Consider the following 27,673-nt stretch of genomic DNA (forward strand, 5'->3'; position numbering starts at 1 on the left):
CCGCCCCAGGCGCCCTCGGGGACCCGGGGGAATGTCCCGGCACTGCTGGCTTGTAGAGACGCGCTTCGCTCCGCCCGGAGTGGCTCCCGTCTGCAGGCCCTGAAGCTCGCCGTCTTCCGAAATGGCCGAGCCGTCGGACAAGGCCGTCAAATACTACACCCTGGAGGAGATCCAGAAGCACAACCACAGCAAGAGCACCTGGCTGATCCTGCACCACAAGGTGTACGATGTGACCAAATTTTTGGAGGAGGTGAGTTGGTGGAACGCGCGGCGGACCGGGGGTTTGGAGGTTCCCTGCTGGGACCCGCGGTTCGCAGCGCGGCGGGGCTGCGGTACGAGGGTGTGCGTGTGCCCCTGAGCCTGCCCGACCCAGTTCTGCACACGCGGCTGCACGCCTCTGAGTACACACCTGTCTCTGTGCACACAGGGTCCGCCCCCGCTTCTGCGCCCTCTGAGCTTGCGTGCGGGTGGGTGTATGCACTCTTGGAAGCGCCCACTTGGGTGCGGCCGGAGGCGCCTAGGCCCGCGCAGTGGCGGGGGGAGCCCTGGCGGGGCAGGCGTTGCCTTGGGAGCCCGTGCGCGGGCGGGTAGGACCGCGGCACCACCCAGCACTTAGTGGGAAACAAAGTCGCGGCTGGATCGGTTTCTGTGGCAGACGGCGCAGCTATGCGGGAGGATGTTGAAAGATCCCTGTTTTTCCTGAGTTTACATAAACGGGATCTTCGAATGAACGGGGTGGTCCACTTCTGGTAGTCCCCGAGTGGATTCCTAAAAGAAACAGGTTGGATGCTCCCGCCCGTGAGCTCTGGGGTTCCCTCCAGAGGGGACTCTGAGGTCCGGGGTGGGTGGGCTGGACCTCAGGGTCCGGTGATTGTGAACTCGCCTGATGAGGACTTTGCTACGAGGTACAGAGCTGGACTTTGGGACTTGTGTGTGGCTGGCTTTGGAGAAGGAAGGAAGAGGGACAGAGCAGTATAAACGCTGCCAGTGGGACTTGACCCTAAAGCAACTTCGGACAATTGTAAAACAACTCCGCTTACGTAAAGGAAAACATTCTTTTGTTAAGATTCTTTGTGTTACGTTATCATTTTTTGCAATAAATTCTTAGGGGCTTTTCTTTGCTATCTTTGGAAGTATTTTATCATTGTGGGGGAGTCTAAGTCATAAATCTTAACAGTTAATTTCCTTCATCCCGCAGACAATAAAAAAGAACGTTTAGTGATGGGAATTCTTTACATAGTATGAGGGAATAACTGAGATGGAGGCCTGGGCATAGCTGGGTTACAGTTTACATAAAGGGACTTGTTTTGCAGAGAATTTTAAAAAACTGTTTAAAAAAAGATTGGAGTTGATGTTTATCAGTAAGATATTTTTACCACGAACTTGTCAATTGGTGGAGTGCCAGAAGATAAACTAGTGTCCCATTTTTAGTTAGGAGTGGTTTGTTGTTGGAGTCACATCTAATTTTTCCTGCCCCTTATGCTGAACTACCTAGTTTGCCATTAGAACTAGAGTTTCTTGAGCACCAGGCATAATTGACACTAAATGTCTACTTGGAATTGCTTCTCCTCTTTCTATGGTATAAGTAATTCTGTAGTTTTAAGATCCAGTGTGTGCTTTCTTCATTCCTGTCTATTAAAAAGGATAGCATCTATAAAAGATTAGTTGGCTGTTTTATGTTATGAAGCATTTATTATTTCTTTCTTTTTCTGTGGGTTCTGACCTGCACATTATGTTGTACAGGAGCCTCCCTCGCCTACCCCCACCAGATGTCAATCAGTAGCACCCCTCCCCCAGTTGTGCCAACCAAAAATGTTCCCAGTTATTGACAAATGTCCCCTTGGGGAGAAAAATCATTCCTAGTTTGGAAGGAGTTCCTGCTCTGAAATGTGTTTTGCGTAACTTTTTGCGTACATTTCTCAGAAGGAGATAATAAGAGAAGATTATTAAACTTTACTCCAAACCATTTACTGTTACATTTCATTGTTTTGGGGCAGGAAGAGGGAATTATATAATGTTGTGTGTTTTTGTGGTTTTTTTTTTTTTTAAGTAAAACTGGAGTAACTCCCAAGTAAAATTTGGGGAAATTAGTTTTTATCACTAATATTTGGTAATGAATACTTATAGTGAGATAACAAGAAACTGCTGTTTATAGTGATTTAAATAAATCCCAGTTCACAGCAGTCCCTATACACTGTACTTTTCTCGATTGGTACTGGTACCCTGCCCCCTGTAGTAGCATCCCTGAGACTTGATTTTCGGTCCCACTGTTCTTTTTGGGACCTTCCTTCTGATCAGTCAACGTGATATTTGCTGAGTGAGCTCTTTTAGCCTTCATGTCTGTCAGGTCACGGAGCCCCAGAGGAAGCAGGAATACGGAAAACCATGTTGTGGACAGGAACAATGACATAGCTGTATTCAGCCATTGGCAGTATCCCTGGGAACCTCACACATGGGCTCTAGTAAATAGGGTCTCAAGTCAGTGGACTGGAGTGGAAAGGGCCTGATCAGCTCACAGCGGGGCTGGATTTAGGTAGAAGAGGGAGGTAGCTGTTCCTTCGGAAGTAGACCTACTAGTAGGAGCGCAGCACGCTAGCCTGTTGTAGCTGGAATCCCCAGCACTAGTTTTCCCAGGACATCCAATTCCACTTTTGGGGGAATGTCTTCCATTTGCCATCTTTACTCTTTGTTGTTACTCTCTGTGACATCTCTGCTTAAGGCAGGGTCCTAGTCTTTGGCTTCCCATCCCAGCTGGACCATCCTGGGATCCCTGCCCTTGGCTTCCTGCATCTTAAACACACACCTTCTCCTTCACAGGATTGAGGATGCTCTGACAGGGGTTCTTTCTTCTTCTTCAGTCCTCTTGTCCCATTACTTTATGAGGCCATTGATGAGTATCTCATTCCTACTTTTGAAACAAAGAAGCCCAGAAGATGTCTTTCCTCATTCCCCTTCCCCTTTCTTCTATCATTTAAAAGCTCCAGAAATTCACGAAGACTTTGCATCCTATCAAAAGAATATTCTGTTTTCACTAACTTACCTAAATAGGCAAGGTTTATTGGGGGTGGGTGGGTGGGTGGGAAAGGCTTCCTACCTCTACAGTGAACTTTTAATTATGGACAAGATCCTTAGCCTATGAATTCACCCATTCATGTGGACAGCATGGTTTCCATGGCATCCTTCAGAATCCCATAGATTATATGCATGTCTATGTTTATGTTGAGAAAATGCATAGCTGATGGGTGGAAGAAGGGCCTGGTCTGCTGCCTATACTCTCTGCACCTCAGATGCCTTACTTAAAGTAAAATGGGAAGGTGAAAATAGTGCCAACTTTATGGGGTGATTATAAGAATTCAACAAAATAATGCTGGTAAACGCATAACACGGTCACAGGCACACGATCCGTGCAGTAATGCAGACTGCTACATCAGCCGGGTCAGGGTGGGGGGTGCTGGCTTGCTTTCTGCAGCATCGGATGTAGCTGAGTGCTAATATGAGATTTTAAGGAAAGGTGTATATCTGGCAGGTGCTATTGAAACAGGAGAGTGCTATTAAAAAACTATATTCTCCCAGCTAAGAACATAGGTGAAGTTTCTTAGTTGCACAACAGGCTCTGTCTCCTGAAACAATGGCCTTAGAAGCTGTTTTCATGTTCGAAAGGACGGTGGACACCCGAGAGGGCTCAGTGTTAGTGGCCAGCTAAGTAGCAGCAGGTGTTGAGTTACTATCGAATACCAGCCTGCAAGATTATAAACTCAGTTGCCTAAGTATTTGAACTAGTTTTTTTTTTTTTAATCTTTCAATTCTAATTTTTTAATTTACACTGATGAAGTTGGGTCAGTTCATATGAGTATAGTATGAGTAAGGTTGATGAGTATAGAACATTGAAGGGATGTTATTGAAATGAAAATGTAGGCACTTGCAGCCAGGAAAAAAAAAAAAGGATGGCTTACTTTTCTCTTTCTGTGATTTGGGCGGCAGCATTGACTTAGCTTTTGAAAGAGCTGTGAAGGGAGAGAAGGCATTGCGTAATCGATGACAGCCAGGAGACATTTAATTTGTGAAATAGGCATCTTCCTGAAAAATATTATGAGCACAATGCTGTTGTGTCCAGGTGCCCCTCCTTTACATGATGCAGATGGAAATTGGTTTCTCTAGACCAGTGTTTCCTATACAATTTTACCTATATGTTCCCCAAAATTCTAGTTTAGCACTTCTTAGTTGGGATTCAGGAATCTGTAGTTTAACAACTCTACCAGGTGATTCTCATCATGAGAGAAGTTTGGGAAACACTGCTCTAGGCCATTTCTGGGGTCCCTGGGGTTATGATGCTTTCCATCTGTGTCTTGGCTGATCCTTAGCATCATCTGCCTCATAAGGCTCCTGGCTCCAGACTCTCTTTTGCTTTCATCATTTTAGGCAGTGACTTTACAGCAGCTTTTGTGGTAAGGACTTACTTTTTGTTACTGTCCATTGAACATGGATGCCTACTTTGCAGACACCAGTGGTTCTGAGCCTGGGGGACCTCGGTGCTCCTGGGATCCAAGAAGAGACTGTGGGTGCCTGAAACTCAGTGTCCTTAATTTTGAAAACCCATTTATCTTTACCCTTGATAGGGCTGTGGTATACAGGGCTAAAATCCGAAATGCCTTTGCTTTTCTCAAGGACGTTTGATAATATTCTAAATCTCATACTACTAAAAAGCTGCGGTTGCCAATTATTTAACCTACCCTGTTTCCCCGAAAATAAGGCAGTGTCTTATATTAATTTTTTCTCCCAAAGTTGCGCTAGGTCTTATTTTCAGGGGATGTCTTATCTTTCCATGCGCTAGGTCTTATTTTCGGAGGATGTCTTATTTTCGGGGAAACACGGCATGTAGTTTGGTAAATAAAACTAGAAGTTATGAAATCTGTAGAAAGAGAATATAAAGAGACTCTGGTTTTCAGTGGCTCAGGCACCACGGGTGAACAGTGGCAGTCTCACAGGCCATGGGAAATGTAAGCCTATGGGCAGGGCTACTTTTGTAGGTTTTACATATTTTTTTTTTTCTTTTGGTAATTTTTTGCTACTTCTGAGAAGAGGTTTTTGTTTTGTTGTTCTTGTTGCCTTTATATTGTTTCAAAGCAAACACTCAAGATTGCCAACTTTTGTTTTTATATATCTTTAAGGAAATACTAAATTAAAGGGAGCACAGTGCAGGCCATTGTGGGTGGATAACTCAAGGAGTAAATAATGCTCATTTCTCCTTTAGAATAACAGCTATCTGTTATTCTAAAAGTTCTCCAAACCACAGAAGATAACCAATAAGTACCTTTTACATTTTTAAAATTTAATTTATTGAGGTGACATTAGTTAATAAAATTTTACAGATTTCACGTATACAATTCTATAATACATCATCTGTATAATGTAGTATGTTCACCACCGCAAGTCAAGTCTCCTTCCATCACCATTTATCTCCCCTAGACCTTCTGCTACCTCCCTCCACCTCCCCTTTCCCTATGATAAAATCACCATACTATTTTTTGTGTCTGTGAGTTGTGTTTTGATGTTTGTTTGTTTTTTTTGCTTAATCCTTTCCCCTTTTCCACTTAAGCTCCCAATCCTCTCCCCTCTGACAGCTATCCCTCTGTTCTCTGTATCTAATGGAGTTGAACAGCCTCTGTCCCACTAGTCAGTTGTGGGACAGTGTTGGACGGGGTGCAGAAAGCTGGATCTAAATCTTAGATCTATTGTTGAGGTGATTGGAGCAAGTCAGATAAATTCTCTAAATCATGTTCTTCTTCCTTAAGCAGGGAGCATTCTGCCACCTGAATCTACCTTAGACTTGTGAACACTGGCAGGAATAATATATGTGAAAACACTTGGGAAAGTTTGGAAATCTTTTACTTATAAGTTAACCTTTACTTATAAATTAAGTGTTTATAATTTTGTCCCCGAGGTACCCCACATCAGTCACACCAGTGACCACAAGGCCCACGAGGTAGCCAGCTCTGTCCTCCCAGGTTCAGTTCTCTGAAAGTGAGTTGAGTTGAACCTGAGAGGCTTGGTTGATTTCCCACTTCTTCTCCTGAATTATTGTCAGAAGGGGAAATGCCTGGAAACATTTTTTCTAGCCCCTTTAACATGTAAATTCTCTTAAAAGTAAAACTACAGTGAGTAATGCCTTGTTTATGCTAACACTAGAGGCCCAGTGCACGAAATTCGTGCAGAGGGGAAGGGGGATCCCTCAGCTTGGCCTGCGCCCTCTCACTGTCTGGCAGTTAGACATCCTTAGCACTGCTGAGGAGGTGGGAGAGGCTCCCACCACCAGCTCTGCACTTGCCAGCTGTGAGCCCACTGACCACCAGGGGGTAGCTCCTGTGTTGAGCACCTGCCCCCTGATGGTCAGTGAGCATCATACAATAGCAACTGGTCACTTGCCATTTGGTCGATTTGCATAGTTGCCTTTTATTATATAGGATGAGCCACAGTTGTCAGCAGCAGTTCATGTCCAGGTGCTCAGAACTGTGGCCAGAGGTAGCAGACTCAAGGGGGGATTTAAACGACAGCAGCTCAGAGGTGTTCTCCACTTCTTTGAATTTTTTTTCTTGGAAACATCCCGTTAAGTGTATTTATTAACTGGCTCCCTGTGTCTTTTATCAAGTTCCACGTGGGACAGGAAAGTGAGTTGAAGACGTGGGTGGGAGAAGTCAGGCCAAGTCAGTAGTATTTGACCCATGCAGGCTTGTGGTAAGTGACCTTTGGTTAGGGAGAGCTGACGTCTCATGGACAATGGCAAAAAGTCATGTCCTTCCATGCCCAGAATTGTGTTCTGGTCTGCCCATGAGGACGGCATGTCCAGAGCAGTGACATTGAACCAGCATTGATGGTGGGGAGGGAGGCAGGCGGCGTTTACCTCCCCTAGGGCCCACGTCAGCGGTTTTCTGTGTCTGGCTCGCAGGGCGGGCAGCCTCTGTCTCTTCTCTTCAGTGACGGCCTGCATGTGCCTGTTTCTACCTGCGACTTCCCACGCCTGCTGTTTTCTCAGTGGCAGAGCTGAACAAAAACGGGCCAGGACACAAAATATATCCAGCCTGCTCCTCCGCCTCCCACCTTCTGCAGAAAGTATTATCATCACTGACATTCACACTCCCTCCCTAGTAGAAATCCCTGGTGGGCTAATATTACTTGTGATAGCAATGACACTCACTGAGCATTGATGGCCATCCCGTGTGTGCTAGATGGTGTGCTAAAATGCATAAAACCGCCGGGACCGGTTTGGCTCAGTGGATAGAGCGTCGGCTTGCGGACTGAAAGGTCCCGGATTCGATTCCCGTCAAGGGCATGTACCTTGGTTGCGGGCGCATCCCCAGTAGGGGGTGTGCAAGAGGCAGCTGATCGATGATTCTCTCTGATCGATGTTTCTAACTCTCTATCCCTCTCTCTTCCTCTCTGTGAAAAATCAATAAAATATATTTAATAAAATAAAATGCATAAAACCCCCTTTGCATTTGTACTGTTAATTCTGAAAATAAGTCTCTTGGGTGGGTAGTGGTGGTGCTGGTGCCTTTTTTAGGTAAGAAAAACATGGTTTAGGAGTCTCCATTAATTGCTCAAATGACACAGCAGGTGAGGATTGAAAGCCAGGTTTTCAATCCAGGTCGTGGGACTCCCCAGTCCGAGTTCCTCTGCTGACTCTGTGACACAGGCGTGAGACCGCAGGCGTTTTTGAGATTACTAGCAAAACTGTAAAAGAAAAAGCCACCCTACCTGTACATAGATGCCATCATTTGCTTTAAGATTTTTCTCCCCGTACCCAGAGTTGTCTGTAGGAACCAGAAAGAAAGCAAAGGGAAGCTGTGAATAGAAAGATGTGAACTTGAAGAGAACCCTTAGAAGGTAAAGAGGGCTAACAGTGCCTTTCTTCCCATCTGCTGTCATTTCCCGGGTTTCCTTCTAAAAGGTGAAGGAAATAGCCACCGCCGCTCTTCACAGGGGGGTCTAGAAGGAAAGAAAGACCTGGAGGTCTTCAAGGCCTCCGTTCCGTTCCTAACACAGGGCATCTGGGTGGTGCTGGGAGTCAGTGTTGTGCTATTTCAGAGAGAGCTTGTTTGCATGTGTGCTGGGCGTGTGTGAGGAGGGCCCATGCTTTCAGGAGCCTGTTACATGGCACAGGCTGCTCTGAGTGGAGGTCTGATGAGGCCCCTGCTCTTCTGATGAAGTCCGTCCGTCTGTGGGCTCAGCTAGTGCTGGCCTGCCCCTGCCCACCTCTTCACTGTATTGTGGGTCCTTGTCCTCTGTGGGGGTCGGTCTCTCCCTCTCTCTCTCTCTCTCTCTCTCTCTCTCTCTCTCTCTCTCTCTCTCTCCTGCCCCATTCTATTTCAGTATTGCCCCCAAGCCCTGCAGAGAAAGTCTGTCCTCTGAGCTTCCTCACCATGCCCTCTATCTTCGAGTCCCTGCCATACATGTCAAGGACTTCTCTCCCATGTCAGAGCATGTGTCCTGACAGAGCCTTCATGATCCCACCGCTTCCATCATGCTGATGGTTGCTCAAGTTTTCATGTTGAGTGACATGTTATTATGACATTAAAGAATGTAATTTCTGGAAGAAAATCAAAACAGCTTTATCTTGTGGAAACAGTTTATCATTTCTCTACTTAGATCCTTCCCTCTGCCTGCTGTATATTCCCTTGGTCACCCCTCCTTCAGGCTACAGCTTAGTGTCGCTTCCCAGAAAGGGGAATTTTCTGTTACATCATCGTCCTATTTCACTTCTCTTCTAGCACTTTAGGCGATGTTTGCATGTTTCTTGTTTGCTGGCTGCCATTCTCCACCAGACAGCAGCCTCAAACTTCCTCCTCACTGCCCTGTGTCCTGGCACATAGTAGCTGCTCAGTAAACATCTCTTCAGCTGGGAGGGGACAGTCTGGTGGAGGAACACAAAGCAACCTGTCCTCTGTTACCATCTTATTTCCTTTTTCCTCCCTGTTTCCTACACAACTGGCACATGCTTATGTTATTATGACGTGACCTTTTCTAAAAATAACCAAGAATTTTGCTTCTCTTTTTCAAGGAGAATTGTAATAGTATTCTGCAGAACTGCCAGATCTCCAGCTCACAGCTGCATTATCTCTCTGTCCTCATCCTAGTGGCCTCTAAAGATGACCCCCTGTAGAAAATGTCATTGTCCTTATGATACCTATTTCTGTGGACTCTCTTCCTTTGGTTCTGTGCCTCAGTAGAATCAGGCCAGTTGATTTAATCCACAGAAAAGCACTTGGAGATGAAGGTGGGTGGGGGTGGGACGAAGAGGATGTTGCTGGATGTAGCCTTCAGCATTTCGGGTCAGGAACTGTATCAGGTCTGTGCAGGTTCTTTGTGTCAGTATCAGGCAGGGGTGGGGAAGAAAGGGAACTCTATATTACTCAAATGGCTATTATAGACTAGGCATCCTACTAATTATATCACCTACCCTTCTGTGCAGTTTAGGAGGAGAGAGTTCTAGATGCTGGGGAAATGGACACTTAGAAGGATCAGTAACTTCCTGGGTCAATCTTTGAAGACATGGCAGAGCTGCACCTTGAGTTCCTGGTCCAATCCCTTCCAGCCTGCGCTTTTTCCATAGCATGGGGCCGGCTGGACACAGAAGCAATGCCTACCGGAGAACAACCCATCACTCCTCCTAGAGCAAGACATGGGATCCGGGGAGTGTAGGAAGGTGGGAGCCCATGAGGGGTCAGGCAGGTGTCACAAAGGGGAAAATGCTTGCCATGAGGTTGGGCCAATATGTGACTAAGTAGGGGTTTCATGTAGCTTTAGATAAGTGATGTGAAAGTGTGATTTATAAAGTAGTTGGGAGGTGATATGTACTTTATTCTCCTTTCTAATTACCTCTCCCTAATCCAATAACAACAAATGAAACAAACAAATTGTTGTCCACTGAAAAATAATACTGACTAGGTATTTTGTCATCAAAAAGGGTTTATTTGGGAAAAAGAAAGGGTTGCAACCCAGAGCACACATCTGGCCTGCGTGCCAGGCGGGAGAAGGAGGTTAAGGGAGGGGAGGTTAGGACCCCAGAGCTTCACTGTAAACATTGTTCTGCCTGTAGGGTTCCTGTGATTGGTGGGGTATGAGAACTTCTTAAGCCGAGCTCCTCCCTCAGACCCTCCACACTCAATGTGTTTGCTTCAAGTTCCAAATGGTCTTCATCATGCATTTTTCCCTGTGAAGTGGGTTATGCACAGCACCTGCAGTTTTCCAGGGTGCCACTGTGTTACTGCTTCTGGGTCTTTGCAATGTCCTTTCCTTTGTTAAAATGTCCTCACCTGCTCACCTAGTGAACAACTGAATCTTTCCCACCTGAGCCTCTCCCTGACCCCCTCTCAGCCTCCTGCTCCAGGGCGAGTGGATCCCTTCACCTACTGTGAAGTGAGACAGGGTGCTGATATCCCCAGCTTGGTCCTGAGCTTTGATGATTCAGTTCGAGGGGCATGCACAGCCCCAGGCAGCGCCATGCAGAGGTGCCCCTCTATGGACAGAGTCCATGTGGGAGCCACGAGCAAAAGTCTGGAGAACCCAGCCAGCTTCGAGGCCTTCATTCTTTGCCTCCTTGGAAAAACAGCATCTGGAAATGATAGAAAACATTCGGTTAGGCTACTTATTTTGTTCCTAATCTTTTTAAATCGTTCACTTTCCACACTCCTTTGAGTTGTTCTCATCTTTGGCTTCATTATTGCAGATAATCTCTGCGCACACATTGTTCTGCCTAGTCATTGTTTACCGCACCTGTTTTGGCAGGGCTAAGTGTTTGGATTGAAAGGTACTCCAGAGTTGGTGGACTTTAGGCTATATAACAGTACAACTAAGTGGAAAGGTTTTTTTTTTTTTTTTTTTTTTTTTTTTTTTATTGGTTTTATATATAAAACAGTACAGCTAATTGGAAAGGTTTGTTTTTGCTTAGTTTAAGCAAGCTCTGGGAGTGGAAGGATGGACTTAAATTACATGATGACACCGAGTGGACTTCAGCACACCCTTCTGCATTTTTCAGAGATAACCTGGTAGTCATCTGCATTAGGGGAGAGGAGAGGGGAGGGGAGGAGAAGAAAGACACCTTTGAATCTTAGTGATAAGGCTCAGGAAGGCAGCACAAAGTTTCTTGGGGTCTGTAAGAAGTGAGACAGATTTCCCTCTAAATTTCCAAAAGGGAAATGTATGAAGAAACTTTATTTCTAAGGCATCCTATCTAAAGTCACTTTGTTCAGAAGCATAAAAATGGTCATTTAGTACGCATGTTCCAAAAAGAAGGGGGGGGGGGGGGAGGCTGAACGAGGCCAGAAACTGGGTTCTGGGCCTGTTTCCTTCATGAACTGTCAGCTTGACTCTGGGGTTATTTTCTCTGGGTCCCTCTTTCTCCATCTGTGAGTTTAAGAATGTTGAGTCTTGAGGTTCTTTTAAACTCTGAACCTCTGGGATTTTAGCCTTCGCCTGCCTCAGGCCTGCCCCTTTGAGCGAGATCTCCAGCTGAGTGTCATGCTTTTGTGCCCTCCCACAGAGGAGGTGGAGGCTGTTGAACTTTCCTGAAGGCGGAGGGGGTGGGGATGCAGAGGCCCTGTGCTGCCCCCACTGGTCAGATGTCTGTCTGCACTTGGAGTCTGTTCCAGCAGCGATCCTGTGATGTTTGTTGAGTCACACTGCTGTTCTGAACTCCTTATTGTCCGCCCTTTCCCACGGACTCTCACAGCCCTTCCTCATTTGGTTCATTCTAATCATCCAGCTGTGTTAGTCAGGGTCCTCCAGAGAAACAGAAGACAGGACACACACACGATCCAGAGAGTGTAAGGGATTTATTATGAGGAAGGTCAAGAAGTCCCAAGTAGTGCTATCTGCAAGCTGGAGACTCTGGAGAGCCACTCCGTTCAAGTCTCCAGGCTGAGAGCCAGGGGATCCAATGGGACAAATCCCAGTTCAAGGGCAGAAGAAGGTGAGATGACATATCCCAGCCCTATCAACAAGGCAGGAAAAGAGGGACAGATTCTCCCTTTCTCCACCTTGCCTTTTGTTCTATTCAAGCTCTCCTGGATTTGAGCAAGCCCACCTAAAGGGGAGGTCACTTTGTTTACTAAGTCCTCCGATGCAAATGCTAATCTCACCCAGAAATAACCTCCCCCACACACCCGGAAATAACTTTGAGCATCCCCTGGACAGTCAAGCTGGCTCACAAAAAGAGCCCTGGCACAGCTTCACGATTTTTCTTTATTCAGATGTTCCTCTTCACTCACCTAGCTCATGAGCACATTTCAGCCCTTCAGCCTCATCCCTGCTCAGGTTCCTCTTGAGATTTCTCATCTGTATCTATTCTGTTCGTCCAATTTCTAACCTAAAGGGGCCCAGACTATTTTTAAAGATATCTATGAAGATAACCCAATTATTAAATATTGGATATGTTAAGATAGGCCCCTTAATATTTCTCCAGTTAAGATAGATATAGTGACAGTAAAGCAACAAGCAGACTGTCAAATTACAGCGGGGAGATTAGGGAGATCTGGGGGAGATAAGAGATCAACCGAAGGACTTATATACATGCATATAAGTACAACCAATGGACACAAAACTCTGGGGAGGGAGGGCATGTATGGGAGGGGGGGCAATGGTATATATACAAAGATAATAATTTAATAAAATTAAAAAAATATTTCTCCAGTTGCTTAATGTATGTGAAGATCATTGTCCTAATTTGTTTTTTCAAGTTTCTCAACACTTGGGAATATGTTTATTTGCATCTTTTAGGTGCTTCAGGACTTTAGTGTTTGGCACATGGTATTTGACAAATGATGGATTAGATTTAAGCTCTGAAGAACCACAAACAACTGTGCTTAAACAAGATAGAAGTTTGTTCACCTGTCGTGAGGAACAAGCTTTCCAGGTGTCATGTGCCAGCTGTGCAACATCAAGTCCTCAGGGCCACACTTCTAGCCCACTTCCCGACCATTTCTGGGGTCTGGCTCTCATCCCAAGATCAGAGGCAGCCTCTGCATTCCAGACAGCAGAATGAAAAAAAGGGGTGAAGAGAAATGATAAAGGGGGCACACCACTCTAGAAGGGAAGTCTTCTAGAAGGTTCTCCAGACTCTTATACCTATGTTCCATTAGCTAGGATTTAATCACATGGCATACCCAACTGCAAGGGAGTCTGGGGGAAAAAAATCTCTATTCTAGTAGTAAGTAGCTATTTCTCAGCTATAAGTTTAACTGTTTGGGGAGGGAGAAGCAGACGGAGCAAAGAGCAGCCTTGCCCCCGCTGATGTGGTTTTGCACCTGGGTACCCCCTGGGCTATGCAGATGTTGAAGCTCTTTGTGAGAAATTCAGGAGAACTTCTGTTTGCCTGCAGAAATCCACCACTGTAAATTTTTGAGTAGGCACATGAAGTGGTCAGAATGGTATTTGAGGACGAATATTCTAGCACATGTAGAAGGTGGTTAAAAACTGTGAGGGTTGAAGAAAGGAAGACCTGTCTCATCCATGGCTGGAGCTGTGAACTTGAGGGGTAGTGCCCTCCTCCCCCACCCTCGGCTCTATTTATAAGCACCAAGGCTTTCTTACTATATAAACAAGATCTTCCAACCCTTGGCTTTGAAATTTTAACACTTGTTGTTTTTTTTTCAAAGACACTAAAATTCGAGATTCTAGGAATTAAGATCAAAGAGTAAGTAAAAATAGTATTCTGTATCAAACCTAAGATTACCTCACTGTTGGGGCAGAAAACTAACTTTCTTCCACTTCAAGGTCCTTCTGACTGCTCTAATAATCAAATTCACATGAGACATTAGCAGAAAGAAGGCAGATTCAAGCTTAATTATGATAAGAGACCCCTGGAGCAATAACTCGTCAAAATGATGGAAGCCAGCACCTTAAATACCACTTTCAGCTGAAGATAGAGAAGGTGTTGGAGGTGGAGAGTCAGTTATGGGAAATGACAAGGAAGAGCACAATAGACAAGAGTAAGATTATTATGTAGATGTAAGACCTGCCTTCTGCACTGACTGTGAACAGCAGGCCTGGTGTACTGTGAGGGAGACACCCTTACAGATGGAGGCTTCCCTTAAAAGTGTAAAAATTGTTTCATAGCTGTAACTTCTACTTGCTTTTCAGAGCTTCTCCCACATCTGTTGCTTACAATTAACCAGTGTAAAATGATCAATATCCCAAAAAGGCATATTTTAGGGTGGTAAACTTTGCTTACCTCTTTTGTATTAAAGGGGAACATGACTAGCAAAGGTGATAGCAAAATTATAATTTAAACTCATCTTTATATTTTGAGTAGCGAATCTAAGGAACTGTAAAATGGCTGTAGAAAAAAACAGTCGGGATATGAAGAGTGGACCAGGAAAGTGTTTTCACTCAGTAATTAGTTTCTGAATTAATGTAGTTGCAGACTGTGTATTTGAGTGTGGAATGACTGATTTTATTCACATTTTCTGTCTCCTTAAGATTATTGCCTATATATCAAGAATTTGTTGAAATCATCTGCTCAGGAGTAGTATCTAAGTTTATTTTATCTTGCCAGTTTTCATAGATCATTTTTAGTGTATACCTTTAAATATGAAATAGAATTTTCTTGCAATTTAATAAATCTTGGATATGGTGAATCTCTAGCAATGCAGTTATTACTTTACTTATTTATTTTTTGGCCTCATTCGAAACAGGATTTGAGGCACCACTCACAGTGTGTTGACTCTATAAATCTTTGCCTCTTCATACAGAAGTAATGTAACCTAAGACCATGATCCATCAATTGTGCTTTCTCTGTATCTGAACCTGATCTGATTGTGCTGGTTTGCTCTGGTGAAGCATCTGCTGCTATTTTAGTCTGATAGTCTTTTTTTTTCTTTTTTTTTCTGTACATGAAAAATTGGACTCTTATTTTTATTTGAAAAATGTTGCATGTTGCATGTGTTATTTCTCTCTCTATTAGTTATACCGAAGTAGGTTAGGAGATGGGGAGCTGGCAACAGCCCTTTGGGGTCTGGCCTTCCTCACTTGAACAGTTCAGGTGTGACCTCAATAGGTCTGGCTCAGTGGATAGAGCGTCAGCCTGCGGACTGAAAGGTACCAGGTTTGATTCCGGTCAAGGGCATGTACCTTGGTTGCGGGCACATCCCCAGTAGGGGGTGTGCAAGAGGCAGCTGATCGATGATTCTCTCTCATCGATGTTTCTAACTCTCTATCCCTCTCTCTTCCTCTCTTTAAAAAATCAAAACATATTTTTTTAAAAAATAGGACATGGGAGGATTGTCCATTGGGTTTGGTTCATGTTTTTTTTGTAATGACTTTTAGGGTATAAACCATTGAGTTCCGTAGTGTTAAATGTAGGGCACCATCTTCTCAGTGAGATTCTTGGAACTTTGGTTATGAATAAAGCTTATCATATGGTCTCTGAGGCGAGGCTGTGAGTGTGGGGCCAACACAGATAACCTTGTTCTCTCTCCCGCAGGAAGCGGGAGAGCACCACCTGCACTCAATATTTATCCTATTAAAGCAAATTCTTACCACTGCAATATATTTTGAAAGAGGAAGGGTAGATGGGATCATGGCTCTGTTCACTTCACAGGTGAAGAGGGACATGTTGGCCATTAGTTTTAAATAAGTGGACTTTGCACAGCAGGTAACTCAACAGTGTTTACCTGGAAATACTTTGGCGCTGCTAATTAAATATGAAAGGAGAAGCTGAGCTTGTTCTGTTCATTAGCATTGTCCAAAGGACTGTCAGTATTGCTTCATCATTATAGGTATTTGGTGCCCAGTGAAAAAAATTTACCAAGTTTATAATATGTTCTTCCTTTTTGGCTTCTTAGTTTTGTGTGTGTTTTTGTTTTTAGAAAACAGGGGATACACCTTTTAGATCATTGAGCCCCGCACAGGCTCAGCAAGTGCCATTAATTGGAATGACCAATCGAGAGGGAAGGGGTGACCTGCCCTCCCATCTGTCAGGCATTGGGCATATTGAGACTACAGTGAAGTGCTCAGGCCTTCCTTTGTTGCCTGTCCTCCCACTGGAAGGACCTATCCTTTTCTTGGCTTTATTAATACTCATTTACTACTTTTTGTTTTCTGCCTTATTTGCATTTTTCTCATTTTTGTATGTGTCTGGCAGACACGTAACTTCTATACATTCTTAAATTCACAAGCACAGTAACAACTATATATCTCACATTACGTAAAGTGTAACTGAAAAAGATTTTAAGAGACTACTTCAGAACTTTAGTGATTGTAAAAGGACTAAAACCATGAAATTATTAATTTATGTTAAATTAATATAAATAAATAAACTGAAACCAACTGCATCACGAAAGGCTTTATTGCACTGTCATTATGCAGACAAGAACTTCTTCTTCTGACCCTTTAACACCCCATGGTTGGCAAAATCATAATACTGGTGAGACTCGATCCTGAGACCTGCCACACAGAAGAGTCATCTGGTCCTTGGCCAGCTTCAGCTTTGATGTTGGCCACTCCTTCTTGGATAAGTCAGTTGACAAACTTGACAAGGGGTGTTGTGGTGCTTCCTGTCTGTCCCTCACCATCCACCTCCTCACCTCCCACTGCCTCCAGCCTGCCTGAGGCTCTCATCACCCTCTGCCACCCACCTCTAGGTAAGCTCACTGCAGCCTCCCAAATCCTCTCCTGCTCTGATAGCTGCTGTCCACGCTGAAGACAGGGTTTTAGTTTTTAAATGACACCTGATTTTGTCACCTCCCCTTCTTAGAGCTTCTCAATGACTTCTCGTTGCCTGAAGGATAAAGATGAGAATTTCTGAAGAGGCCTGAGCTGTGTGTGCCCGCCCTGCACTCTCCACCTGCCCTTTCTCCTTTGGTCCTGGACTCACCTGCTCCCTCCTCTCTGGGAAGTTCAGACACATGGTCCTGCCCCTCACTCAGCCTCTTGGTGGCTGTACACCAAGTATGTCAAACTTGTGGCTTGTGGGCCACAGCCTCATTTATTTGGCCTATGTTAACCTTTGAGTTTGACATGCTTCTTAGAGCACTGGTTTTCACTTGAGTTGTAATCCTGGAGAGTTTCTTCTAAGCGATTGTTTCTTCTAAGCGATTGTCAGGAGCCCTGACATGGGCTCAAGGTGAAGCCTGGCATATTTGTTCTGTAGTACATGGCAATGTGTGGTGTGTGTTAAGTACATAATAATGCAAATGGCACATTATTTTCCCAAGTTCACATAGGGGGAGTAATCACTAGGCATATTGTCTCTGTATCATGTATCATCATCTGTTTTTTGTCTAACAAAGCTGTGTGCATAAGGTCACAATCACCATTTTCTTTTTTAAACTATTCACACATATGCATATATATTTCTCTGGATGGCAAGATTATGGGTGATTTAGGTGATTTTTATTTTCTTTTTGTGCTTTACGATTTTTCTATAATGTAGATGGATAACTTTTATAAATAGTAGAGGGGAAAAAAGTAAATTTGTTTAGCACTAGATATGTTTATATAATACAAAAGGGAGAGAAACAGGTTTCAAAACAGAATAATTGTCAACATTTCTAAAGTGTTATTTGCATTTACGTCTTCCATTATTGGGAGGAATTAAAACAGGACTGCAGTCAGTTGTGCAAGAGAGAATTGTTTTCTTTGGCTATTGGATACTTAGCTCAAGGGCAGGTGAATTTGATCTGAGGAAATAATGAAACTCAATTTAAGAAAGTTTTTACCCCTGAAAAAGTATTTAGGATGATATAACCAAGTACTTTCTTTTTATTTGGCTGAGAACTCCTTCCCTTGCCTTCACCCATATCCATGACTGGGCCCATGTGTCAGTCTCCCCTTCCTGCATCATGACCATCCTTGGGTCTTACCAATTAAAGCAGCTAAGAGCACTGAAATGCTTTGATTACACAACTGGCTCTTTCCAACCCTTCCCTGTGTGAACTCCTTCCTCTTTGCTTCTGCTTCCTATCAGTGACATGTCCCTATGGCAGCATCTTGAGCAAGTCACTGTGATACCTGCTTGCTTCACTTTTCCTTTTGACCAAAAGGTAAGTTCTGCAAGAGGCAGTGGACTCACTTACCTGCCCATCATGCTGTCCCCTCTCTGTACTTGGCAGGTATATAGTGTACTTTTCAGAGATGAATTACATCTAAGGTAATGGTGTAGGTTCACACTTAGACCTACAAGGTCAAAGAGACGGGACTCAAGAAAAATAGATTAAAGACTGAGAAGAGCAATTTTGAGAGCTTTAGGGAAAAGAGGACATTTGCCAAAGGATTGAAAATATCTGCCTAATGCTGTTATTGCCATTTGAATAACCTGGAGAAATGAACACCATTGGAGAAGGGTTCTACCATACTTTCAACAATGCATTTAAATACAAAGGAGTATATTGTTTTCATCCACATTATGGATGAGTTATACTCACGTGTTGTCATCTGTGACTTCTGGAATAACCTATTTATTTAACCAAATAAACTGGCCATTTCCTTGATCTCATTTGCTTGGAAAAATATTTACTTATTTTTATGTCTTTCTTTTGAACAGCATCCTGGTGGGGAAGAAGTCTTACGGGAACAAGCCGGAGGCGATGCTACTGAGAACTTTGAGGATGTTGGGCACTCGACAGATGCTAGAGAATTATCCAAAACGTACATCATCGGGGAGCTGCATCCAGTATGTGCTTTTTGAGGGCCTTTACTTCTTTCTCCTTAAGGCTATGGTTGACATTACCCAAATCTGTAGACTTGCAGATGTATTTATTTATTTATTTCATGTTTTTAAATTAAGGTATTATATGTGTACATATCTAACCATGGCCCCCCCCAGACTTGCAGATTTAAAAAGGAGTAAAGTAGAACAATTCCTCCTGATTTTACAACACCATTTTTGTCAGAAACAAATTGCCTAGAAGTTTCTTTGCATTTCCCTGGTTGTGTTTTCCATTGACATTTAGACTCAGAATCCTCTAACCCTGAGGCCATGCCCTAGGGACAGGGATCAAACTTAATGTTTAGCAGCCTAGATAGATGAACCTGAAAGGGTAATTACTGAACAGTAACATTTTTTTAGAAATCGAAGTAAAATGAGCACTTTGGAAATGGCACATTTGTAGTTCGTTTCCATTCTGTAATGTGTCTTGTGTTTTATTGCAGGATGACCGACCAAAGATAACCAAGCCCCCGGTAAGTGTTACCATCTTGATATCTCGGTGGCCATAGTTATTGCCACTGTGTCTCATCCCTGAAAACTGGAGGGCAAAGGTCTCTTACTGACCTGACTGAGGCCAGCACAGGCGTGTTTCTAGGTTAAATGAATAATCTGTTGGGTTGGCTCAACAGACTTTTGTATTTGTATAGACCAGTCATTATGTTTCATTAGGAGAGGCGTGTATTCTCATCATAAACTCTCAATACCCAAGAGAATTTTCCCATCATGATTATCAGTGGATACCTTTGGATGAGCTAGCTCCTTTTGATAACTCACACTGTGCCTTTGGAGTGAAAGATTTGACTCAGCCTTATTTTCAGAGAACTTAAAATCTGATTGAGCTGAGGTCTTAATGCTTAAACCTTTGAGGACACTTCCCAGGTCTTCATCTCCACATCTCTGGGGCATAGTAGATGATAAATTCAATATCATTTAAATGAAAATGATAACTTTTGGTGCATTTTTTCCTTAGGAAATGAAAATAATTCTAGTGATACTAATTTTGTCCAGGCTCTATAGCCCTTCTCTCTGAGGTGGTCATCTCACTTGTACATGAAGATAAATCCAGAGTCAGAATTGTGACAACCGCCAAAGCCCCTGAAAGAACAAGTGGGAAAAATAGTCCTGGGCCTGTAACTAAAGGACTCTGGGGGAAGTTTGCTTGAAACAAATGACAGAAAGTACACTTTTTTGGTTCATGTTCTTGGTTTTATTAGAGAGAGCACAACAGCAAGACTGCACAGGGCTCGTGTTAGGATCTGGTGAACTCATTTACCAGCTGCTACTGACAAGACATTGTCTAAATTTAATCCACAAGAGAATCAAGCGGTTAATCCAGCAGAGCATAGAGGGCCACATTTACCTTGGTACCCCAGATAATACAGTGAAAGTCTGTGTGATACCAGTTTTCATTTATATTCTCTCCTTTCCCTATTCAAGGAAGGCTTAAGTTCAATGTTTTTATCTTTGGGAAGATAAAAAATGGACTTCAGACTTTGACTAGCTTCTGTAACAATTGCTTAGAATCCTTGCTGTTGGTTAATATGGCTTTAGCACCTTATGAAGTTTTTGCTTTTTTTCCAAAGCTTGTCAGGGAAAAAGTATAGTAATTTATCCTGTTAGGTGCTTTGTGTTGAGTAATCTTGGTGTGAATTATTTGGCTATAATCAAACAAGGATTTGCTAAGGCTCAGTATGTGAGCTTAGATCTAATGCAGGTCCAAACATTTCCTGGACCAGAATGCCTACGAGCAGATAGCACCAATTAGGACTAAGGTCTCCCATTGTCACTGCTTTACTTTTGAAAGACAGACTCTTTTCTCCTGTCTGCTTTTAGAACAGACGTGGCCTTGCTTACATTAGAACAGAACAAGAGGACTATGGTACAAGAACGGGCTCTTTTTCTTAGAGGCCGAAAGCAAATTTAGTGAGAGGAAATATGGGACCACTGTTCCAGACTTCCCTTTCATGTGGTCTGGTTTGCTAGAAGAAGAGAGTGTCCTCAGATGGTTCTTTTTTTGTGAGTCTCTGTATAACCATCCATCTACAATACCTCCAGACTGATAAATGTATTCTGTGGTCTGAATTTTTGAAATGTTGCCTGCTGAACATATCTAGTTGAGTTGTAAAATAAGATGAACCAAAGATTATTGGCTTGATTCTGCCCAAAGGAAAGTATAATGTTAAATTGCCAAAAATAAGGTCTTTGCAGACTAGAAATGATGCATTTTAAATGAATAAAACTGTATCCAATTTGCTTACATGGAGGATATGAGTTGCAGTGCCTTTTCTTGGTTGTAGTTTTCAAAGTATTGCTGTATGTATGATTTTATTTGGTTCTCAGACACCCCTGAGAAGATGAAGATTCAGGATGCAGGGAAGGTGACACTCGGACCTTGTCCCAAGTTTGATCTTGCTCAAGGTCGCACTGCAGCACCAGGGCCAGCACCCATTTTAGGTTTGACAGTTGCAGACTTTTAAAGCTTATGTAGGCTCTCGACTTTGCATGAAAACCATTAGTCTGACAATAGTATTTTTAGGAAAGAGTTCCAATTAAGGAATGGCCTAAGTTAGAACCTATAAATTAGATGACTTTGATTTGCAAAAGCTTGATGGCCTTTGCATATCTTTATATAGAGCTTATTATGTACTGTGTTTAGAAGTTGCTGGGAGGTAGCTTGTTAACTTGCTTGACATTGAATCCCTCAAGGTCACAGAGTGAACAGGTGGCAGAGCCTGTAACAAAAACCATGGTCTTTTCTCCCTGTTTGTGGTTGACTTATTGGTTAGTTACATACCAAAGCCCAGCTTAGCCCCTTGAGAGCATTGGGCAGGAAAGACCGTTTCCTTTTTCATCAATGGGCTAATTGGTAATTCAAACTTGCTTTATTCTCAAGCATCCTGGGGGTAAGAGCCTAACAGTTCACAACCAATCAAAAATCACATATGATCTCTTAAAGGTCAGCTCTGTACAATTTCACTGTTGCTGCTGGTGGTAAGGAAGTTCCAGTGGTGTTTGAGTATCAGTGCTCAGGCCGAGTGGGCGGAGGGAGGCCAGGCCAGCTGTGTCCACAGAGTTGCCAGCATGTTTGGTCAAGTGCATGTGCATGTGCTCCGTGTAACAAAGTAATGGATGCGTGTTTGCCTGCTGTTTACTATTTCAGGCCTAACTTCCTGGTGTGACAATAATATTTTTGCCTTCAATGAACTGTTGTGTTTCAGAGTTGATTATGTCTTCTAATAGCCAACTAATATTTTTGCATATTCCACTTCTAAGAATCTTTGTTAACTTTATGATATATAAAATTTGAAAAATCACCTTGCAGTAGTTTGTGAATATTCGTTGTAGTCTCCAGGATTGAACAATGCTCAAAAAGATAAAAAAAAAATGTAAAGTTTTCTTTTTTTAATGATTTATTCCTCCCTCTCCCCTTCCCGTGTCAGGAATCTTAACGGCCATGTTCCCAGGTTGGTGGGTCTCTGAACTGCTTTGCTTGCTCATCCCTAACAGGTGTCCGCCCTTCGGCGGCAGCTTCAACGCGCCTGCTGTGTGGAGCTTCGCCTCAATGCAGACCTCACACCGCTGCTTGCGTTGCTAACGGTTTTTTGTTCTGCGCTTTGAGACCCTGCAGAGATGAAATGCTGCTGCCGCCTTATTTATGGCTCCCTTCCTCTGCGGTTCTAATGCTTTTGCTGGTGTGGATTTCAAAAGAATGCTTTTAAACACATTTGCAAGCCTGGAAAAGTTTCTGAGTCACAAGGCCTTAGTCATTCAGCTGTTTGGGGAAGTGTGCATTTTCCAGAGCCATCTCAGTGCACTTTCCCTGACAAGAACTCTCGGAAGCTGCTGGGAGTTAGACTGGCTGGAACCTGTCTACCAGCACACAGGGCGTCCTGTTCTGAAGGTTCTGGGGTGACAGTTTGAGGTCAGTCCCCAAGGCCTCCACAATCTTTCTAGAATTGTCTTGTCAGAGCTAAAGAAAGGTTGCCCAGTGTATTACAATTTAAATGGTTTTTAATTTTTTCTTTTCTTTTTGGTTGACACGTCCTTTTAATATAATTTTGGGACACTTTTACTTCATATAAGATTTGAATAAAAGAAATGTATTTATTGAACATTTCATTCATGATTTTGAAGAATTAAACTTTCTTCCTAAAGGTAATAATGGGGTTGTGTGTGTGTAATCATAGCTGTTGTCCTTTTTTATGTTAAACTATTCAGATATCTGTTGTGTACAGGATCTTTTTGTAGCCTTAGTTTTTAACATTTTCTTTCAAATTCTCTAGGTTATGTTATAATAAGTAATTTAAATTTAGATCATTCTTAAAATTCTTTAGAAAAAAAATGTTGAAATTAGGCATTTTAGTGAAATGATGTAATTTCCCCTTTCAATATCTTTTTGAAGAATGCAGTAGATGAATGCGATCTTATTATAAAACAGGTTTTTCAGTCCGTTGTTCCCCTTAACTTATTTTACTTTTTCTCTTGTGTTTCAGGAAACGCTCATTACTACGGTTGACTCAAATTCTAGGTATGTGTTAGTTTCCTTTTAAAATTATTGTGATCAGCCAAAACTGGTTTGGCTCGGTGGGACAGAGCATCAGCCTTCAGACTGAAAGGTCCCAGGTTTGATTTCGGTCAAGGGTCCGTACCTTGGTTGCGGGCACATCCCCAGGAGGCTGCTGATTGATGTTTCTCTCTCATTGATGTTTCTAACTCTCTATCTCTCTCCCTTTCTCTCTGTTAAAAAAAATCAATAAAATATATATTAAAAAAATAAAATTATTGTGATCAGAAAGCTCCTAGAATCAGAGTTGGACTAGAGACCCATCCCTGACTTCAGGGCCTCTCTGATGCTTGGGCTCTCATGGAGCCCCCCTCAGTGGACATCCAGGGGTCACCTCCACTCAGCACCCAGACTGCTCGGGGCATTCTCTTCTAAACTGCTCACAGCTCAGGTCACAAATCTCGCCCTCCAGCTGCACCTTCCTGAAGGGACAGAAGGAGCAAACCAGTCTCCTTTCCCCACAGGGCAGTTCAAGGGCTGCACAACCTTTTAATCTCCAGGCAATCATTGTATCTCCTTCCTCATTTGATATGTGGTCAGTTCCTTAAACTGCAGTGATTCTATCTGTCTAAGCATGACTCATTTTCCCGTGGCCCTGAAATTGAACCCTGTCATCCAGGTGTGGCCCGAATCTGTGGACTAGATTTCTTCATCTTAGTCCAGGATCATGGGAACATTTTTGGCAGGCCTGTTGTATTGACTTGTATAATTTCCACCATATAAATATATATTTTGGACCCTAGCCCCAAACCACAGATTTATGCCAATTTTATTTCATCCTGTGAAAGTTAATTGCCTGGGCTGTTGGTGTTCTGGTCCCTTCCTTGCCTCTGGGCTGTACCCTACCTTGCTCTTCACTGCATTGTTCCTTCCAAAAGGGAAACTGAAACCCAACAGATACGAAAATAACACTTGTGATCTTCTGCAATTGAAATCTTTATACTGACTTGGTCTTTGAATGGGTTGATGTGTGCAGAGGATTGAAGGGTGGAAAATGTATGGCAAAAAAATGGATGTATACATAGGTGTTGTCTGGCTTTATTCAGGTTCTAAAACCTATGTGTTAATTTCTGTTTCCTAAGAAATGATATGTTCACATCTAAATTAAAGACCTCCCTAGCTCTGCTCCTGATTTGATCTGTAGGTCCAAAATCCTCTGCCTCAGGACTGATCACTAGGTCAATTAGTCATTTTTGTGAACTTCCAACTGTGGGCCACATGTGGTTTCTTAAATATAAATATTTTATTGATTTTGTACAGAGAGGAAGGGAGAGAGATAGAGAGTTAGAAACATCGATGAGAGAGAGTCATCGATCAGCTGCTTCTTGCACACGCCCTACTGGGGATATGCCCTCAACCAAGGTACATGCCCTTGACCGGAATCGAACCCAGGACCCTTCAGTCCCCAAGCCGACGCTCTATCCATTGAGCCAAACCGGTCTCGGGCACATGTGGTTTCTTAACACGCTAAGTCTACTACATGCGTGTAAAGATTAAATTTTTCCAAACAGAATACAAGCAGTAGAGCTGTGGTACTGGTCAATCTTAATCACCCTATGGTTCAAAGTCCTTACCTTTCCTTCCAAGCTCAGGGTGCCAGATTTGCCCTTGGCCATAGTGCTTGCACAAGGCTCTCCCAAAAGGGGAACCTTGTCCTTCTGGTTCTCAACCTAATGTGTTTTAAGTACTTAATGAATGTCTGAAACTAGAATACAGTCTGTAAGGACTCTTTCCTTTGTGAGCTTGTGACTTGTAGTAACCCAGAGTTGATGTCCTTTAGGTAAGTCACCAGTCCTAAATTGTAACATCTTTTGGGGGGAGTAATTCATAGCTGTTTCTATACGTTTATAGAAGGAGATATAAGTGGAGCTGGGGGATAGGAGAGGAGGTCATTAGTTTTCTTATAAAGCTAGAACTATAGTGGAACTGGCCCGAATGCCAGTTCACATCACTTTTAGCAACTCAGAGTGGTCTTTCATGGAGAGGTGAGAGACGATTTCCATGGTAACTGGAAGGTGCAGAGACTGTGCCACCTGCATCAAACACCATGAAGCATCACTGCTGTTCCTTTCCAGCTGGTGGACCAACTGGGTGATCCCAGCCATCTCTGCACTGGTCGTGGCCCTGATGTACCACCTCTACATGGCGGAAGACTAAACACCTCCACAGAAGCCGATGGAAGAAAAGGCTGCCTTGGATCAGGAAGAAAGAAGCCAGTGTTAGCTGCTTCGATGAACAGAAACCTTCACCTGAAAAGTAATTTTAATACACCTGTTTTCCTCTCCTCCTACGTTAGAAACAAGCCAAGCCAAAAGAACTGTTTTGTTCTGTCTACCCTTGAACTTTCAAATTGTGCCTTCTTCCTCTTCAACATCTTTTCAATGTCCCACGACTACGTGATTTACTCACTGTAGGCATGATCTTTCAAAAATGCACCTGGCTTTTCAAATATACCACCCTGTGTGCCTGTCGATGTGGGATGTAATTGTCTTTAATATTTCAAATCTCTGATTGTCTAGTGGAGTCATTTAATGTATTAATTAAATGAAGGTTGTATGACGTGAAGGTTTGTATGATGTGAGGAAGGAAATATCTAGTTGAAAACTTGGTATTGCATGTTTCTCATTTAATTTCTCAAGGAAATTAAGAAAGGCCCTGGATATGATAGCCTAAGGATTTCTAAAAATTATTCTACCTGAAATAGATTATCAAAAGAGAAAGTGGAGACTTCTTCTCTGTTTTGATTAAAAAATACCAGCAACAAGAAACAAACTTGAGACCCATGAGAGGATGTTACAGCTGTCCCTTCTCTCAGCTCCAAAAGATCAGTCCAAAGTTTTCGGTTATATAGGTTTTCAAGGCAAAAACTGTTTATGTATTCTTGTAAGGAAATACTGATTTTCTAGTCCATAAACACACACATTTGAAAGAGATTGTGGGACATCTAGAATCTGATGTCTAAAGGCATTGAGCTGTTGGGGAGGAGCCTTGGGGGATCTAGCAGGGCTCCAAGGACTGAGTGGCTCATCTTTGATTATTTTCTCTGCCCCATGCCTTTTGTCTTTCTAAGTGGAAGCTGGGGGATGAATCTGTAGACACTCAGTACTCCAGTTAGCTGTGACTATGCAAGTTTACATGGGCATGCTAGCTGACTACAGAGGTGGGGGTTCTTCAGAAACCACTGACACATTGAAAGGAATTTTTTTTTTTACTACAGAGCATAAATTTTTATAACCATTGACATGTATGACCCTTTGCCTCTTCTGTCACTGAAAGTTAAAGTTGGAGCAAATCTGGGAGGTGGGGAAGGATGCTGTATCATGTGGGAATCCTTTACTCAGATTTCAATAAATGCATGCCTGGAACAAAATCACGCCTCCTGTGATGGCCTTGTGGTGCTGACATTGCCTCTGAGTTCTGGGACATCATTGACATCAGAGTCCGTGGACTCTGGTCCACACGTGCTGCCTTGGCTTAATCATAGGTAGCTAAGGAGTGAACTAGAATGACTGTAGGACCTGCATTCCTCTTTTTGACACTCATACAGCTAGGATTCCCATGTCCGGTTCCTTGTTTTTTCTTATAGGAGCAGAGAGAGGTTGGTTAACAGCTCAAGATGTGTTTTTCAGAATCATCATTGTGGGTATGTCTGCAAAAGGAGTAGTAAAACTAAAGGGATTAAAACAAGAAATGTGTGCTCATCACCAGGGCTTTCTGTAATCTCAGAACACACTCCTAAGGAACTGTTGCTAATGGAGACCACACAGCATCGCCATTGGGGAGAGGAAAGCTGGTGCGAGGCATAAAAACCTTTTCTTGAGTATGTTCAAATTTTAAAGTTATGCCAGGTGAGGTATTTCTTCTTTCACACACACACACACACACACACACACACACACATATATATATATATATATATATATATATATATATGAAATACATATATATACACATATATATGTATGTATATGTATATGTATATATATATTTTTTAAGTTTAGTTATGACTTTGCTTTAGTTCTCTAAAGGATATACTCAAGAACTTCATTAATACTAGAGTCATAATGGTAATTTTATTGTTCATCTTGTATTATTACTGTGTTAATGAAAATTTAGGTGAATACAATTTCACGTAATTATGGTTTATAGAGTTATGTGTTTATATGTAATATTACTGCCGTTTTTCTTTTGAGCACTTCCTGGATGCCAGACACTGCCCTGAGAAATTGACATGAATCACATCCTTTGTCTTTGTAATTTCTGCCAAATCTTGTTTTGCAATAGCACAGCTAGGATTGCAACCTAAGTCTGTGAGACTCCAAATACATTTCCTTTGACTACAAGACTTGTTGCAGGTTTACATGCATATTGAAAGACTTCTACCAGGGTGGCTCCATGCTATGCACTAT

At 42.9% G+C, this 27,673-nt stretch overlaps 1 protein-coding gene and 1 long non-coding RNA gene across 2 annotated transcripts; both read left to right on the forward strand.

Annotated features, from left to right (window-relative positions):
- Positions 1-26,634, forward strand: LOC118707669 (cytochrome b5). Its single transcript, XM_036418322.2, has 5 exons — positions 1-250; positions 18,536-18,664; positions 19,144-19,173; positions 23,194-23,228; positions 25,340-26,634. Exons 1-5 carry the CDS (start codon positions 122-124, stop codon positions 25,419-25,421), a joined length of 405 nt encoding a protein of 134 aa, XP_036274215.1. The 5' UTR covers positions 1-121; the 3' UTR covers positions 25,422-26,634.
- On the forward strand, positions 10,941-18,521 carry LOC118707670. Its single transcript, XR_006740240.1, has 2 exons — positions 10,941-11,965; positions 15,644-18,521. It is a non-coding gene; the product is annotated as an uncharacterized LOC118707670 (long non-coding RNA).
- Positions 26,635-27,673: the final 1,039 nt, after the last annotated feature.

Source organism: Pipistrellus kuhlii, unplaced genomic scaffold (assembly GCF_014108245.1).
Source record: "Pipistrellus kuhlii isolate mPipKuh1 unplaced genomic scaffold, mPipKuh1.p scaffold_m20_p_6, whole genome shotgun sequence".
Lineage (NCBI taxonomy): Eukaryota > Metazoa > Chordata > Mammalia > Chiroptera > Vespertilionidae > Pipistrellus > Pipistrellus kuhlii.